The sequence below is a fragment of the Tupaia chinensis genome, unplaced genomic scaffold (assembly GCF_000334495.1).
Source record: "Tupaia chinensis unplaced genomic scaffold, TupChi_1.0 Scaffold000221_1, whole genome shotgun sequence".
Lineage (NCBI taxonomy): Eukaryota > Metazoa > Chordata > Mammalia > Scandentia > Tupaiidae > Tupaia > Tupaia belangeri.
In genome coordinates, this window is record NW_006159696.1 from 214393 (window position 1) to 231506 (window position 17114).

At 50.4% G+C, this 17114-nt stretch overlaps 1 protein-coding gene across 1 annotated transcript in view; it reads right to left on the reverse strand.

Moving 5' to 3' along the window:
- WDFY4 (WDFY family member 4) overlaps positions 1–17114 on the reverse strand; it is a 275436-nt gene that overhangs the window by 133871 nt on the left and 124451 nt on the right. Inside the window, exons 38-40 of the mRNA XM_027771521.1 lie at positions 13884–14005; positions 12436–12621; positions 10433–10569 (exon numbers count right to left, since the gene is read on the reverse strand). Of these exons, the coding sequence (XP_027627322.1) occupies positions 10433–10569; positions 12436–12621; positions 13884–14005 (445 nt within the window). The remainder of the gene's footprint in view (positions 1–10432; positions 10570–12435; positions 12622–13883; positions 14006–17114) is intronic.

Here is a 17114-nt window from a genome sequence, read left to right on the forward strand (position 1 = left end):
CCGTGGAACTGCGTGCGACAGAGCACTTACGACGTCAGAGATTGTGAGCTGTGCTCGGGCTGGGACAGTTACCTCAGTGACAGCCACTGTGTGTGGCCTACGGACACGGTTAGTCTGGCTTTGTCATAATAATTATATAATACTAACAATAGTAAAGTTCCTGTGGGAGAGAAAGGGACGAGAACCGGCGCGTGCTGCCGAGGTGACAGGAGGGTGATCCCTCAGACGAGACGTTTCCCTGTGGATAGACGTCCTTGCAAAGGAGCTGAGCATCCATCCCTGTGACCTCCCACGTAGACTGAAAGCAGAGCACCTTCCAGGGACGGGGCCGCAATCTCAGCTGGCCCACATTCCAGGCAGAACCCGCAGATCCTCTGCGCCTGTGCTTGTGGAGAGGCCCCGAAGTATTATCTTGACACCGGAAGTATTTCTTGTGAGGTCAAAGGACCAGAAGGCCAGTTGAAGAGGTGGCTTTGGGCTGCTCCCAGGGGGCCAGCCCTTGGGGGAGCACTTGGGACAGAGCCACCGTTCGTGACAGCTACAGAAGGGGAAGAGAAGCATGGGCACGAAACAGGACGAAGAGCCAGCCGGGTGGAGCCAGCTGCTCCTGGGACGAACTCGCTGAGCATGCACCCTGTCATTCTGCTGTCACCATACGGCAGGCCCCGTCTCCAGGGGAGTCGAAGAGGAAACACGGAGAGGACAGTGCTGGGAGAGGAAGGGTGCTGGCCAGCCGAGGGAGACGCCGACGCGCGCTAAGAGGAGGTGGGCACCGCTGACTTGGCAGCAGGACCCCTGGTCAGTCTGGGTCTCTGCCAGCCCGCCCTGTCTTTTTATGGATTAGCAGAAGGGGCTCCCTCTGAGCCCACAGATGAGAATTGGTGCCCTTCGGGGTGGCACCGTCCACACCTACAGCTTGCAGCTTATCACAGACTTTTGAACCAAGGCCCACCCCAGAGACCCCCATCTCTGTGGAGCCCTGATCCTGATCGGTCAGCATCGTCAGCAGGGAATCCGCCACCCGCACAGGCCAGCCCCACATCCACCGTAGCTCTGCGTGCGTGAGGACACATGCCCTCTGCCCACACCAGAGCCCCAGGTCACCGACCTCACTGCCCAGACTGCAGAGATGGCTGTGGGCCCACAGTGATGAGCAGGCAGTGGGTCAGCCAGCTCTGTGCTCAGCCAGGTCCTGACGGGTCCCTTTAAGGGGATCCCTATGAAGGGCAGTCTCTCTTAGACTTCTGTATTTTCTTCCCATTTGTCTGAAATCTTCTTCAAACAAAGCAGAGGGGCCTAGACCCAGCATCAGCTAAATGCATCCATGTGAGGGTCATCCAGAAGGGGGTAGAGGGGACCAGACATCACGAATGGAGACTCCCTGTGCACAGGGAGCAGGTGACAGTTACTTCACTCAACACTACAGTGTGCTCAATCCAGCTACAATGGTCTATCGGAAGCCAGGGGCCTGCCCTCTGAGCAGAGAAATGCAAGCACTTGGCCAAGGCCGGCGAGACCACAAGTCTGGCGTGAGCAGTTTCTCCCCTGAGTCGTGAGCCCAGGTCTGCGGCCTGCTCTCAGCAAACGACTGACTGTATTCCTCCAACCTAGCCCGAAAGAAAGAATGCAATAGAAGTTTTGCCCTCAACTACTTTTAAAGGGCGAGCTCATCTAGAGAAGTTAAGACATGACTTACAGACACTTTTCAAAAAACTAAAAAGCCAGTTGTAATATTTTTAAACACAAAATAACAAATATAAACAAACCTATTAAATAAATGATCAAATCAGAACACGAGCACAAAGCACAGTAACATTTATACCAACTAAATATCATGGCTGCATCATGGATAACCTTGCTCCAATTCAGATTCCCAGCAGCAGACCGGCCACTTGAATGCAGACCAACAGCAAAAGGACTGCTTTATTGAAGAAGATCCAGAAACTAGGCTGCTCTAAGCAGGGTCGAAATGAATATCTGAGTGGAAACTTCCCCTGTGCATATAATCACATGCTAATTTACATTTTAATTACTTCCTAAGAAATCAAAAGCATTTGTTGACAGAAGAACATAATGTCAACTTCACGGTGCACTGTTGGTGGATGCTTAATGAACTTAATTAGATAATTAGTGATGTTAATTATCCTTCTATTATGAAGATAAAGATGTCTCACAAATGACGCACTTGGTAAAGAAACGTTATTAAAAATATCCGTGTTTGCTTTGTTCGTTTTCCTGTATTTCTCAGACTCCTGGAACAGGGACTCTCCTTCACGTGGAGAGAGGAAGGCCACTGTCTTCCGTCAGCCTGCATGTCCTTCCCCTTATTCTAGAACCGAGCTCTGTGGTAACGACGCACTGCCCTTTCAGACCTCTGCTGGAAGGGCCCGCCCTCAGCCATCGGTCTGGGGGGGAGTTCCTTGTGCACGTGAGCTTGTTCCCTCTCACCCCCACTGATGCTGGGGCACGCCTGTGGGGTGGGGGTGGGTGTGGGTGTGGGGTGGGTGTGTTAGCCAAGGGAAGAGGGGATAAGAGACAGCAAATAATTCACTCTCTGTCCCCCACCTGCCCCGGCCTGGCTGCATTTCCATAATCCTGGAGTGGCCTGTCCCCACCTGTGTCACCTGGTCATCCTGCCATGGGGGAAAGGTCATGCTGGCACACTCCGAGTGTAAGTTGGAGCACAGCTACCTGTGAGGCCAAGAGCTTCGACACCTGCTGGTGGACTGGACTTTCGGGTGAGTGAAAAAGGAGCCCTCTGAGGTTTAAACATTACAATACTGGCCTTTATTGTTCTCTCAGTTGCTTGTTGCTCAGAACAGCCACAGCAGAGTGTGACGGAGTCCTCTCCGGAAACAGCCCCAGCCCAGACAGGGGGATGGAGCTGGCTCTAAGCCAGCCCAGGGTGGGGGAGTGCCATTATTGTTAGGGTCAGTAATCACAAAGAAAGCACGGTTCAAGTCCCAGGCCTGGCGGCTTACTTTCTCACTCTCCCATTTTCTCTGTCTGTTTCCGGTCAAAATTGAAGAATAATGATAATAAATAAAATTTAAAATAAATCTTAAAAAAAAGAGAGAGAAAAGAACGAAGAAGGCCTCGGAAGCCTTGCCAAACAATGAAGGAAAACACGATTTCATTTAGCAGAAGGCCTCAGTCACCGTCCGCCCACCAGCACAGCACTGTACACTTTCCGAAGTGTTTTGTTTCTTTAAAATCGCACTTTCCTTTGTTTCTGAGTGGTCATAGCCTTCAAACAGCCCTACTTAATTACTCGTCAAAAGACTTTTCCCACCACCGAACACAACTGGGCTCTCCAAAACCACAGCACTGTGACTTCATGAAGTCTGTGTCTCCAGGTCTTCTGAGCCCTTCTCTTCTCTAGTTCTCGGGGACTGAGCCTCCAGCTGCACCTCCCTTCATGTGGGGACAGACTGCCCTTCCTACTCCTCTGTCCAGGGCCCCCCGAGGCTCCCTCCCCTTCACTTTGAGAAGTCCTCCCTATCTTAACGTTCCCCGCATTTAAGGACCGGCTTCCAACCACCTCTCCTGAGTCACGCTCGCCTCCAGGGGAAGGCCTTTCGCTGTTGCCCACACACACTATTAGGCTGAGTTTACGACGGTGAAACTACTTCAGGTAGCACTTTAAATTCCAGATGTTGTAAACTCCTTGCAGCCTTTGAAAGGTCTTTAGCTCTCAGACACTAGAAATTCTCTGGGACCTCTGACTTCTGCTTTCACAATTGCTCAAGACAGTGACAGCTCCGAGGGCAGCCCAGCCGAGGTCCCTGGCAAGGAAACGACATTTCTGTGTATGTCTGGAGATTTCCACAGAATTTTTGAAAAGAGATCATGAGTGAGGTGCTCAGAGTGGTGGTCAGAAACGCTGATTCCTCACCGGGGAGCTGTCACCGAGCGGCTGGTCGCCAGCATCTCATCCTCTGCCGGGACCGGGCTGCTCCGTGGCTGGTGTGGAGACAGGGCTGGCATGCAGTCAGGGAGGTGGCCGGGGTGGGACCACAGGCCCCGGGCCCCACAGGCAGCCTGCTCTGACATCTCCAAGGACTCCTGAGGTGGGCACTACTCTAGCTGGGTAGGCACGGGCTCACCTACAGGGCCGCCTTTAGACTCCAGGGGTCCTTGAGGCAGTCTGGTGCCCTCTTATGCCTGCAGAGCAGAGGTAACTCCGACACACGCTGGTCTTCGGTATGTTAGCAACCCCCACGTCACCCTCAGACTCTGGTGCCCTCCCGCCTGTCCCCTTCTGCCATTCTCATGTGGCCACCTTCCGGAGCTGAGCCACTGCAGCTTCCTAGTAAGAGATGCGGAAACAGCAGGCAGAACTTGCTCAGCTACTCTCAAGAGCCACGGACACATGGCGAGCATGGGACCTGCCACGTGGCCCCCACGCTGTGCTCAAGGCTCCCTCTTCTGAGTGCCCACCTGGACCCCTGAGCCTTCTACATGAGCACAGTTGATCCCAGAAGGAAAGTGGGTGAATCCAGTTTGCATATGCCCAAGAAGATGCAGGGCAGGGGCCATGTCTGTCCAGAGGGCTCCCGTTCCTCCATGGGCTGAAGGGGCCTCCACCATCCCCTCTTACTGTGGCTCTGCTCTGCCCCTTCTCTGCGTCTCTGCAGAACTCCACCGGCCAGTCAGCCTGCATGCCCCACTCCCGGCCCTCTCCTCAAGCGCTACTGCCTCCTTCCCCGTGGCTCTCCTGCTTACTCGCCCTGGCCTCCACCAAACGGAATTGTCTCTTGTGCTCGTTGATGGTCACCGCTCCTTCCACTGTGACCGCAGCCCCCCACCTCCCACCTGAATCTTGCCACACCCCACCAGGCACCTCCTTCAGGGGCCTCACCATACATCTGCCCGTGGGCACAGACCCGGCCTCTCCTCCATTTACCTCCCCCTACAGGTGAGAGCAAATGCCCCGCTCGGCCCATGGTTCTCCTGACAGCCTTGGCCACCAGCCAGGGGCAGGTCTCGCCCCCTGTAGCGCCCTGGCCAGCCCTGCCTGAGTGCTCTGCCCACCACAGGCTTCAAACCCACTCGCCCTTCCAGACTCAGCTATAAGCCTCGCCTCCCCCACAGTTCTATCCCACTGGGCCCATTTTCTGTTTACTAATACTTTTTAAAAAATTATAGAGGATTGGGACCAGCAGTTAGCATAATGGCTATGTCACTGGACTCCCACATAGTTGACCGCGGTTCGAGTCTTGGACCCAGTGGCTTAAACTCACACCGGGCACGTGTGCGTGCGTGCCCAAGATCCTGAGAGGAGAATGGAGAAGGGATTGTGGTGTGGCCATCTCCCCTGGGGGGGGGTGATTTCTCGCTTTCTGTCTCCCTGTCTCTCTCTGTCTGGCAAGCGTGCGCGCCCTATAGCGAAAACCAAAAAAAAAAAATTATAGAGGATGGTATACTCGTTTGAAATAGTCTTAGATTTGCAGAAATGTCATAAAGCTAGTACAGAGAGTTCCCGCCAACCCCTCATTTGGTTTCTCTTAGTTGTTTTTTATTTTTATGGGTTCGCCTTAGGGTATGCACACTCGCCAGAGAGGAAGAATGAGTGGGACAGTGAGAGGGGAAGTGAGAAATCACGCCGCGGGGCGGGTGGCCACACCGCAGTCCTTTCTCCTTTCTTCTCCTGGGATCTCGGACACGCATGCACATGTGCCCAGAATGATTTTCAAGCCACCAAGACTGAGACTCAAACCACGGCTGGCCACATGGGAGTGTAGCAATGTAAGCTCTGTGCAGTCTGCAGGCCCCTGCTTTCCCGTAGCATTAACACTACGTGGTCATGGTTTATCTGCCAGAACTAAGGAAACAACGTTGGTTGTGGATGTCTTTTCAGTGTTGTGTTTGTTTGTTTGTTTGTTTTGGAGAGGTTTATGGGGCACATGTGCTCGCCAGAGAGACAGAGAGACAGAAAGCGAGAAATCACCCCCCAGGGGGGATGGCCACGCTACAACCCCTCTCCACCATTCTCCTCTCGGGATCTTGGGCACACACGCACATGCGCCCAGCGTGAGTTTAAGCCACCGGGTCCAGGACTCAAACTTCAGTAGACTACATGGGAGTCCAATGGCATAGCCATTATGCCAACTGCTGGTCCCAGTTTTTTTGTTTTTTTGCTTTTTTGTTTTTTTTTTTTAAGTGTATGTATTCCTTCCATGTGTGAGAGAGACAAAGAGGAACAGAGAGACAGAGACAGCACCCCTGATAGGATCTTGACCCTACTTCCGACCTCCAACTTCAGCCAGCATAGCCAGAGAGGTCTCTGTACACATGCCGGCAGCCTGCCCACGGCAGCCTGTCGGTTTTACTGCCAAGTCACCATCTGGGCCCTCAACTTGTTTTACAAAGAAACTCTGAAACTGACCAAGTAAGCGAAGTCTTGTCCACTGCTGGGGAAGAAACGGCTGGCCAGAGCACGCTCCGAGTTTTCAAAGGTAGCCAGGAAGGCGTGGCTCTTGGACGCCCTGAATTGGCCTCTAGTGACCTCAGAGGAGCACATGGTCCCAACCTCTGTCCCACAGGTTGACACCGACAGCGTTCACCCGACCAGAGACCAGAACGTCATGATTTGATCCCGGAGGAAACCGTGATGAGGTTGGGGGAGGGAGAGACGTTAACGCCCATCAAATCAACCCTGTCTCAGAGTTCTGCTCACCTGCCAAGAACAGAACATTTTCAACCGAAAGCGAAGCTAGGTGAGAGGGATTATGAGTCCTGCGTCACATGTCTCACTCCGAGCAACGGTGGCCAGTGCGACGGAGCTGTCAGCCGCTGACATGATAAGGGATAGCAGCGGATGAGTAATGGCTCCTCCATACCAACTCCCTTAATTACAAGCTCTTCTCTCCAGAAGAGAGACAGAAGATGCAGAAACACCAATTTCATGCACTTGTGCCTGAATAATGTCTCCCTGCTGCTGTTTCCAGATGGCGACCTTCTCACTGGAGGGACTAATGATGTGGGCAGATTTAGGGAAAAACCAATAACGGAGTCTTTAACCTTCAACAACAAAAAGCGTGTTGTACAAAATGTTCCTTGGGATACATTAGAAAATATCAATTACATTGCTCACTGAGGTGTAATCAGCTGTAATAATCAAAATTAATTTTTAAAAATAATTAAACAGACCCCAGGGCAAATAGTTGCTGCTCTTACGCTGTGACATCACAGCGTACAGATGTACCTGAGAAGTTGTGCCTTCTGTCAGTGACAAAGGCATCTAGCCGAGATGAGTGACGGGCGTGGGGTCTGAGGGCTGGCATCTCAGCAGAGGGAGGGGACCGTCCCCGCCCTCCCTCTGCGCGCTTGCGTCTGCAGGCTCCAGGCCCAGCCCAGCCCAGATGACCCGCATGGGGAGCTGCAGAGTAAGGACGCCCTGAATTTTAAAAACTGAAACATAGTGGAGAGAAAGAAGCAAAACATTTCAGGGACACAAAAACGGGAAATTATCTGTTGATAGTAATACGTGTGATAATATCTTTAACTGGACTAATACGCAGTGTATTCTTGCTGGGAAAATTCATTTTAGAAGCCGTAACGATATACAGTAACTGAATGTATAAAACAATACAATAAAATAAGTTGAAGCAAAGTGCTCTTTGTTTCAAAACAATTTGCTTAAAAACAAAACTCTAGAAGATATTTTAAGCTGCAGAAAGGAAAACTAAGTGAGGTAAAAGGCGAAGGGGCGAGTCAAAGCGTAAGGAAGAAGCCAGGAAGAAGGCATGTGTGTGCATTTTACAGAAACATATCCCAGCGGGCTGTGCGCAGCTGAAAAGCTGGACCAGGCTTAAATCTCTGAGCTTCTGAGCATTCAGAGCAAAGAAAAAACACCATCTCTGAGCTTCCGAGCAGGCAGATCAGAGTGAAATCTCTGCAGATCTTTACTGAAAGCACAGCTCTGCTCAGTGCTGATGGTGCAGGGAGAGCCCTGTGGGGCTCGGGTCGCTCCGGTGCCTGCCCCCACTTCAGTCCAGACACTGGCCTGTGCTGTCTTGGAACTCCCCAGCACCGCCTCCCTCCTAGCCCCAGGGCGTCATGAGGCTCACAGCTCCCTAGATTCTCAGCCCTGCTCCGATGCCCCCTTGCTAGGACGGCATCGTCAGCTACCTCCACCTAAAGCTAGCCTCTCTCTCACCACCCTCTCCCCTGCCCTACTCAGCTTTCCCTCGTTGCAGTCGGTACCCCAGGTGTATGTGTTTATTTATCTGTGTACTGCCCATCTCTGCCCTGGAACGCAGCCTCCACGAAAGCAGACCAGGGGCCTGTCTGTTCTCTGCTCTCCTCGCTGTGCTTAGAGCGGGACGCAGAAGAAGCGCTCAATAAATATTTGTTGAATGAATGAACAAATGAATGATATAGAGAACTACATCTGTAGTGGCCTGTCTTCACTAAATACAGACCAGTTTCAGATATTTTTCCTCATTCACGATAAAGCATTTGTGCAGGCATGTGAGAGAGCGAGTGAGAGAGAGAGAACGGCACCTCCAAAGGGTCTGGCCACGCCATGCTGCCTTCCCCCCATCCCTTAGCCTGTCGGATCCTGGACACTCATGCATGCCGGGATTAGAACCACAGCTGCTGTGTACACTCCGGCCTCTCTTGAGCAGTGTGTTATCCTGTCCTACTTCCTCACTGTGTACTCGCGTCTGCATTCTCTAAGAGAAGCCCCATCCAGATCTCCTAGAGTAAGCCAGGAGTACAGGTTCGAGGCATCTGGTACACCCACATGGTCTCAAACCTTGCAGTCAGCTCAAGCCTCTGTCAGATAACCCATAGCTCAGCCGGTCTCGCCAGGACCTGGACACAGCTGAGCTGTGTTATCATGCAAACTGGGAAGCGGGGCAGGCACTGTCCTAGGCAGCACTGTCCTAGGTGGGCTGCAGGTTCCCATAAGATACACATCCATGCCCAGCACCCTGGCCACCGCTTCCTAGGGCCCCAGCCAGGCCACCCTGGCCTCCTGGGCACAGTGTGACTCTGTTCTTAGAGTAGAAGCTCCAGGTGAAGCCAAGGAAAGAGGAGCTGGCCTGCTCCTGCCACAGATGCCATCGGTTGGGAGCCAGTGCCTGGGCAGAAGTAGGGGTGCTCCGGGTTTGGGGGCCTGTACACAATGCCACCTGTGGGACGATCTTCTCCTTGGCGGAGAGAACTAGACGATAAAACAATGTTGTCAAAAGCACTCAGAAGAGTGTCTGTGTGCCCTGGTGTGACAGTGTAAGCCCAGCTTGAAGCTGAGGCAGTCCTGAGGGTGCGGGATCGCCTGAGGTCGTGCTTAGCCGCACAGGGACGGGACCCTACCTTCACGCCACCATGGAATTGCTACAAAGCCCTTAATTTCGTTGTTTGTTTGTTTTCCGGATTTGGTTTCCAAATCTGTGTAACGGGGCTAATAATAGCAGGTGGAGGTAGCTGTCAAAATCTGAGAGTTATCCGATCATTCACACGGTCAGTGAGTCCATCCACAGACTTAAAGAAGCATCCTCAAAAAGCCAGCTCACCAAGGCTACACCTGAGTAAGACATGGGCTGGCCCTCAGCAACTGACGCCAGGCGGCTTCACTCCCTCATCAGGAGCGAGTGTCCACTTCCCTGCCTTCAACTGGGCAGGGCTCCACTCCTCTCTACTAAGGTGACGCTGCATGGCTTCTGAAGCTAGGTCACAAACAGCAATGTGGCTTCTGCCTGGTTCTCTCTGTCTCTCTGTTATCCCCACTTCCATTAACCCTTGAAACGCTGCCACCTTGTCATAAGGAAGCCCAGGTTACGTAGGGAGGCCACAAGTAGGTGTTGCGGCCAGGAGCCCAGCTAAGGCCTTAGACTAAAGCCAGAGTACCACCACACGTGTGAATAACCTTCCAGCGATCCCAACTGAGCTACAGACATCATGAAGCAGAGACACCCCGCTCTCCCACTGTCCCAAATTCCTCGCAATGGCAACCCCATCACAAAGATATCATTACTAGAACCATCAAGTTTTAAGAAGATTTGTTACATAGCTTTTGAGAAACTGATTAGAAAACCCCAGTGGCTCTGCCACACACAGCCGAGGGGGCTCACCACTGTGGCCCAGGAATGTCCCCCTCCGAGAGGCTCGCACGCCCAGTTCCCGCCGACCAGGGCAGGAGTGCCTTCTGCATGGACCTGATTTGCAGGAAGAACGGAAGGGGGGTTGGTTTAGTTTTTAATACCACAGGGATATCCCCTCCTGATGCTAAGGGGGATCCATCGTCACTTCAAGTTAAAGCCAGCCTAAGACCTGGCTACCCTAAAAGCTGCTCCGATGGGAGAGCCACATATGTTTCCTTAAACGCGCAGAAGAACGTGGACCTAGATCGCAGCTAGTGACACTTGGCAGAGAGGAAATGCAAGCGGCTGACGCTTCTCTACGAGACAGCGTCTGGGCTCACCTCCGTCTTGCACTCTGGGTCCTTGGCCTGCCGCCCGGGCACCAGCCGCATAGCTGAGGACAGGCTCTCGCTCCACGAAGTGACTTTGCTGTGGTGTGCGACGTGCGAGCGGCTGGCCAGTGACTTCTTCTCGGAGGCTGAGGGAGGAAAGCAGAGGCTGTCAGAGGTGAGGTTGAGGGGGTCGCACCTACTTCCACAGCCGGCCTGACTTCTAAAGGGCCAGCCAAGGACATGGACCGGCCACGAGCTCTCACTGCCACCTTCTGATGTCCCCACCAGCCAAGGACACGGACCGGCTACGAGCTCTCACTGCCACCTTCTGATGTCCCCACCAGCCAAGGGCAGAGACCCAGCGTTCCCGCCCCCTATCAGGGAGAGGGCCCAGGCCATGAACTCTCCCTGCCACCTTCTGATGCCCCTGGGCCAGGACAGACCTGGCTTAAACTCCTAATCCCTTGGCTTGTGGAGTGACGGTGAGATAGTGGACAAGTAAGCTAAGCTATTGAGCCTCAGTTTTGTCATCATATAAAATAGGGACAGGAGCATCTAAATTCACTGGGATGGCATGAAGTTTAAGTCAGAGTCCATGTATAAAGCCCAGGCCCTGGGATATAGTGTTCGGTGTAGGGCTGTCGGCCCCAGGAGAACCACGCGTTAAGTTCTAAGATCCATCTTACCACTGTATTCTACTATGTGTCTACACTACATGTATCTTATTTTATTAGTGTCTCCCTGAAATGCGTTCTGACACTTTGACTTCCAAATGCACATATATGTAGCTAAATGTGTATATGTCTAATTTAGAAAGTCAATTAAATAAAAGCTCTTTATCACTGAATGGTCTGGGGCAATATACACAAAAATAGCTCTGGAATCACAGTAAACTCTGCAGTACTAAGTCTTGAAACCAGTATGTGAGTCAAGATTTGAGAGCAGCAACTCCTTAAAAACAAAGTCAAGGGCCAGGTGGCAGCTTGGTGATTAAGGCAGCTGGATCCCACATGGTCGACTACACAGTTCAAGTCCCAGATCTGGCTGCTTGGGAAAACACACCAGACACATGTGTGTGCATTCCCCAAATCCTGAAAGGAATGGGAAATGGAGGAGAAGGGATTGTGGCATGACCACCCAACAAGGTGGAGGGAGTGCTTTCTCACTTTCCCTCTCTCTTTCTCTCTCTCTCTCTGTCTCTCTCCAGTGAGCATGCACCCTCTGGCAAATCAAAAACAAAACAAAACAAAAAACAAAATTGAAATGTCATTCTTTCCACTGTATTGATTAATAGGAGGGTGAAAATAGAATGCAAGGAATTTCTGTGTTAGGGGATGAAGATTTCCACTAGGTGAAGTGGCAGGATCTGAGCAACCCGAGGCTTGAGATCTCTGCGTGACTTGGTGCAAGGTTTCAAAATTGATAGATGAGAGACCAGCAGTTAGCGTAATGGCTATGTCGCTGGACTCCCACATAGTTGACCGCAGTTCACGTCCCAGACCCGGTAACTTAAACTCACGCCGGGCACATGTGCATGCGTTCCGAAGATCCCGAGAAGAGAATGGAGGAGAAGGGATTGCGGTGTGGCCATCCCCCCTGGGGGGTGATTTCTCACTTTCTGTCTCTCTGTCTCTGTCTGTCTGGTGAGCGCACATGCCCTATAGAAAAAAAACCTCTCAAAAAAAAAAAAATTGGTAGGTGAATATCAGGACAGGCCCTAGAAGCGCAGGCTCCCGAGTGCAGGCCAGAGCCCTGACACGGTGGCTCCTCCCTCTAAGAGAGTACTGGAATCTGCTTGTGTGCCTGGCATCCCGAGCCTGCCTTTCACCCAAGATACAATGCAGCATTCATTCTGTCTAGGAAAGAGATGGGGTTTCAGTGATGTAAATCCCACCCTCAAGAGAGACGAGATGAAGGGTCTGGATGGAAAAGGCTCTGGGCCCTGAGGGGAACACTGGAGGGGTCTGGATCTACGGGACTCAGAAGTTCGCATTCCCTGTGCTGCCAGAGACCTAAGTAGTGCTGCCAAGCCTTGAGCATCGTCTCCTCCCAGAGCGGGGTGACTTCTTCTATCTTCACTTCACTGTCTCCAGGTTTCACGGAGAGATCGATCTTGAAGGTGTCCTCCAGTGTCTGCCGCCTCTGTGCCACGAGCTGCTGCCAGAGAGTCCGCACCATCTTCTGGATGTTGTGCTGAACTACCGGAGAGAGCACATGGCATGTCAGGACAGCCCCAGTGCTTCTCCCAGAGAAGGCTAGGAGATGGTGGGTCAGGAGAGTGTCCCACGTCCTCCTCCCATAGGGTCTTGAACGTCACCCCGACTTTGTCTGCCCCGGCTGGAAGAGTCAGTATACATAGTCCCCACAGGCATGGGACATGGGACGGACGGCAATGCTGCCAAAGTCCATCTCTCCTGCCTCCAAGTCCTGCCTGCCTCACAGGTGCAGGTCCAGGAAGCAAGACTGTTCAACTCAGGAGCCCATTTTCTCCGGATTTGCCTAAATATGGACAGCTCCACCAAGCCCCCTCTGCCTGCGTATCCCACACCTAGTATCCCCTGAAGCACGCCAGTATTTCTTCTGGGTGCCTCCTCTGGCACACACCTCTAACCTGTTCTCACCCTCTGGGTTCGGACGTGGCCCAGTACAGCTTTATCGGCCAAGCCCCACCGTCTGCACACTCGCACTGTCATCCACCCTGTGCTAGCACGAACTTTGAAGTCACAAGATTTTGGACACTGGCTTTGAGTGTTTATCTGACCAGAATGCAGAGGCCCTTGTTCCTACATGGTGTTACAAGGTCAGTGACAGTCTGCAAACCCAAACGGTAGAAGACAGGAAGCGGGTCTACTGCAGCGTCTGCTTCCCGGTCCGAAGCAAGCACGGTTTCTCAAATCCCTGGGACTGGTTGTTAGGCAGATACCTATTTACAAAGTATCCAACTCTTTGATTTGATTCGTGATGATTAAATCCAATAATACACTCATTAAATCAAAAGTCTTACAGAAAGTAGTGAGTTTATTGACTCCGTTTCCATTTTCAAGGGAACGAAGCTAGAGGTGTCATGCCAGGGCTTGAACGAGGTGAGATGGCTGGTCAGTTTCAGTCTAGAGTGCGGTACCCAAGAATTTCAGTAAGTCAGCTGAAGCTCTCGTCTAACCAGTCCCACAGAACCTCCTCTCCATCCATCCATGTCTTTGCATTTCAACATTATTACAATATACAGAGCTCATGCTGGTGTTGCTATTATTATTATTATTATTATTATTATTATTATGTTGCCAGGTCCCCTTGCTATACCTCTGGATCACTTGGGATTCCCTAAGTCCTCTCTGTCCTTTGAAATGTTCCTTACTACTACCTGCCTTCTTATCTGGAGAAAGATACACCAGCTAATGCAGTCCTAGCAGGGAGCACTGTCCACCGCCCCTCCGCCCAGTGAACAGCAAGTAACATGTACCATCGTTCAAACTCGGGAAGTCGTCCCCTCTTTTTTCTTTCACGTCTTCATTTGGAGAAAGGAAGACTTGATGATAAGGACTCATTCTAGGCTTGGGTTCCAATCCAAATCCTTCTGGATAACTAACAGACAAGAGATTTTTCAGTGTAGACTCCAGTGTATTTTGAACCATTTCATTGTTCTTTCTTATAAATAATCTTCCTCTGAATTCAGGATATTTCAATATGAAAAAACTTGTTTACTCAAGATAAAGCAACCACCCTATGACGATTTCCACAGTGACTTTTTGGATACTAAGAAAAAAGCCTTTTCTTTACGAGAAGCCCCGTTTATGAAATCCTATCCCTCTCCTGGCTCTCTGCCATCAGAACTAGCCATTTCTTGTGCGTCCCCTCAATGTTGGACTCTCCCTTTGACACTGATGTCACCCTCCCTTGAATGGACAAGCACGCAGCCAAGGCCTTCCCTCCGGAGGATGCCGTGCTTGGGCTGCACTGAACCCCTCCTGAAAGTCTTGGGACTTTTGGACCTGGGCTCTGCATGCTCGTCTTGCCAGGGCCTAACGAATGCTGCGGACAGCACACGTGGGGCGCCGTGGGCCCAGGACTGTGTGCTCCGGGCGTCTCCACCATGGTAATGTCCACGTGCTCCTCTCAACCTTGAAGGAGCACAGACACTCAGTAAGTGTGTGGGGATGGAAGCAAAAACGACAACCACAGAAGTGAAACACGCATATGCCACAGCGACACGTGCAAAGGTCCACTCTTGACATTTCTAGAGTAAAGTCACCTTTGGGATCTGGAAGTCATTTTGATAAACAGAGGGTCCAAGGAGGGTGTCATCTCAAGTATGCCATTGTCATTCTGCCCTTCTTACCCATGCTTATGAGTGAATAGGGCCTAATTCTTGAAACAGAAAAGGAAAAGAAAAACTGAGAAAGAAAAACTGCCCCGGTTTAATCATATACAGAAAATAATTGTTTTTTTCATTTTAGACAAATAAAAAGATAAATGCCTCTCCTGGGCTAGGAGGGTTTCCCGTTGCTTCCTAGAGAGTTTCAGGACAAGCAGCCCTAACGCTGTGCCGTGCTCAATGTCAGCTCACAGTGTGCGGGTTACTGTGGTCACGTGACCAGACGCAGATCGTGCTGAGACCAGCACGACCAAGAAAAAGGGCACCAGCCAAAGGGTACTGGGAGTCCTTCTTCCCGGTCCGCTCAGCGCAGCTCTAGGAGGAGATAGCGTGCACGGGAGAGGCTGTGATACCAGCGACACGTGACACATGTATGTCGCCACCCGGAGGGAGAGACAGACGCGAACGTGCGAAGGCGCTAACATAGCTTCAACCTTGGGGCTTCAAGAACAGGCTTTAAACATGCTTATTTATCAGTGTCCCTTGGGCAAGCATGCCGGTGGGCGTCGTTTAATATCTAACCCTTACGTGTGTCTACTTGAGCGTGTGTGAATATACATATATTTTAATAATATGGATAATATATATGAAATATTTTGCTTGCATAAAGTATATATTAAGTATATTATAATCCTTACATAAATGCGTATTAATATGTTAAATATATATGTGATATATTTTTATGCAAGCAAAATTGTTCTCAGCCTGCACCACACCATGCATTTTTCCATTCTAAGACTGCATTTCTCAAATGTTAATATTTCTGAAATCTCGCCATATCATAAAATCAATGTGTTCACTTAATGTCAGCATCTTCTACCTCAAAAATTAAATCAATAAAGTATATTACAAACTTAAAAGTGTGGAAAGAGGGAAAATTATTATTCCACAGTGATTCTAGACACGTGGGCAGGTTGGAGACGACTTACCACGTTATACAACATCGTAACATTGCACATAGTTTGGACAAGCAGATGAACAAACCCTCCTGTTTTTCCTGGTGACCTCAGTCAAGGTTCCTTCCAAAGCCTTCTTTTCTGCACTGACCACCTGCAGGCAGGGAGACAGCCGACAGCCGGTAGCTCTCACCTCCTTGCGTTGAGCAGGAACAGACAATGCATGAGACAGAGGAGGAAGCTGACGTTGGAGTTGTAGGTGGCGAAGACAACGTCCCAGTGCTCCTGGAGAAAGCTCAGGATGCTGAAAAGGCTGAGGCACTCGGAGAGGGACTGCTGGGGCTTGGACAGGCAGTACAGGATGACTTTATTCGCGCTGCTGTATAAAGCACTGATGACCGCGTCCCTTTGAGAAGAGGCGTTCTCGATGACCTGTGTCGTAGAAAAAAGATGCACACAGGCTTGTGAGCACTCTGCAATTTCAGACACAGACCCAGCTTACCCCCCAAAATAATAACATAAAATGACATGATCTACCCACTTAATATATATCGAGTGTCCGCACTCTATGACTGAGACAAGCGGCTGAAGGCTATAGAAACACAGTAAATGGATGTGAATACCAGAGGCAGTGTGTGTGGAAGAGGAGGGTCTGAGGAAGGACAATGAGAAGAAAAATAGGCAAAGCATTAATGGGACAAAGAAATGTGGTATTATCTGTTGAAGATAATTTTGTAGTTTTATCAACTGGACTAGGGAGAAATGCTCACATATTAAAATATTCTTTGTAAGCTAAATAACATGATCGAATGTATAAAAGAAAATGAAATTTAAAAATTAATAAAAAATTAAAGGTTTTTTTTAAGAAAATGACATCATCTGATTCAGGTTGAATCACAGCTATTCTCTACCTTTGAATTTCTATTTAAGTGACTGAGCAGTAATGAAAATTTAGAATTTGAGTAAAAACTTACATTAGGAAAAGGTTTACAGGGATGTATTATGATAAATAGCCTTGGTGACCAGAGATTTCTGAAATACTGGTAACACCGTTGACACTAAGCGTTTAAGAAGATGCCATTAGTAGTATCTAATAAATAAAAATTACGAATTAAATAAATAAAAATAGGTATGTATCATTATTAACAGTAATTATTATAGAGTGTTTCCAACATTCCGGGTAGCACGTGAGCACATTTGGTATAGAACTGCACGGTTTACACAGATTGCCTCATTTCGATGTCATAGCAATGCCATGAAGCAGACTGTAAGGGTATTGCACTCTAGGGGGCAGCGTGCTCACGTGGCCAGCAAGGGGCACAGCCACAGCTGTTACCCACCATAGATACCAGCGACACGTGACACATGTATGTCGCCACCCGGAGGGAGAGACAGACGCGAACGTGCGAAGGCGCTAACATAG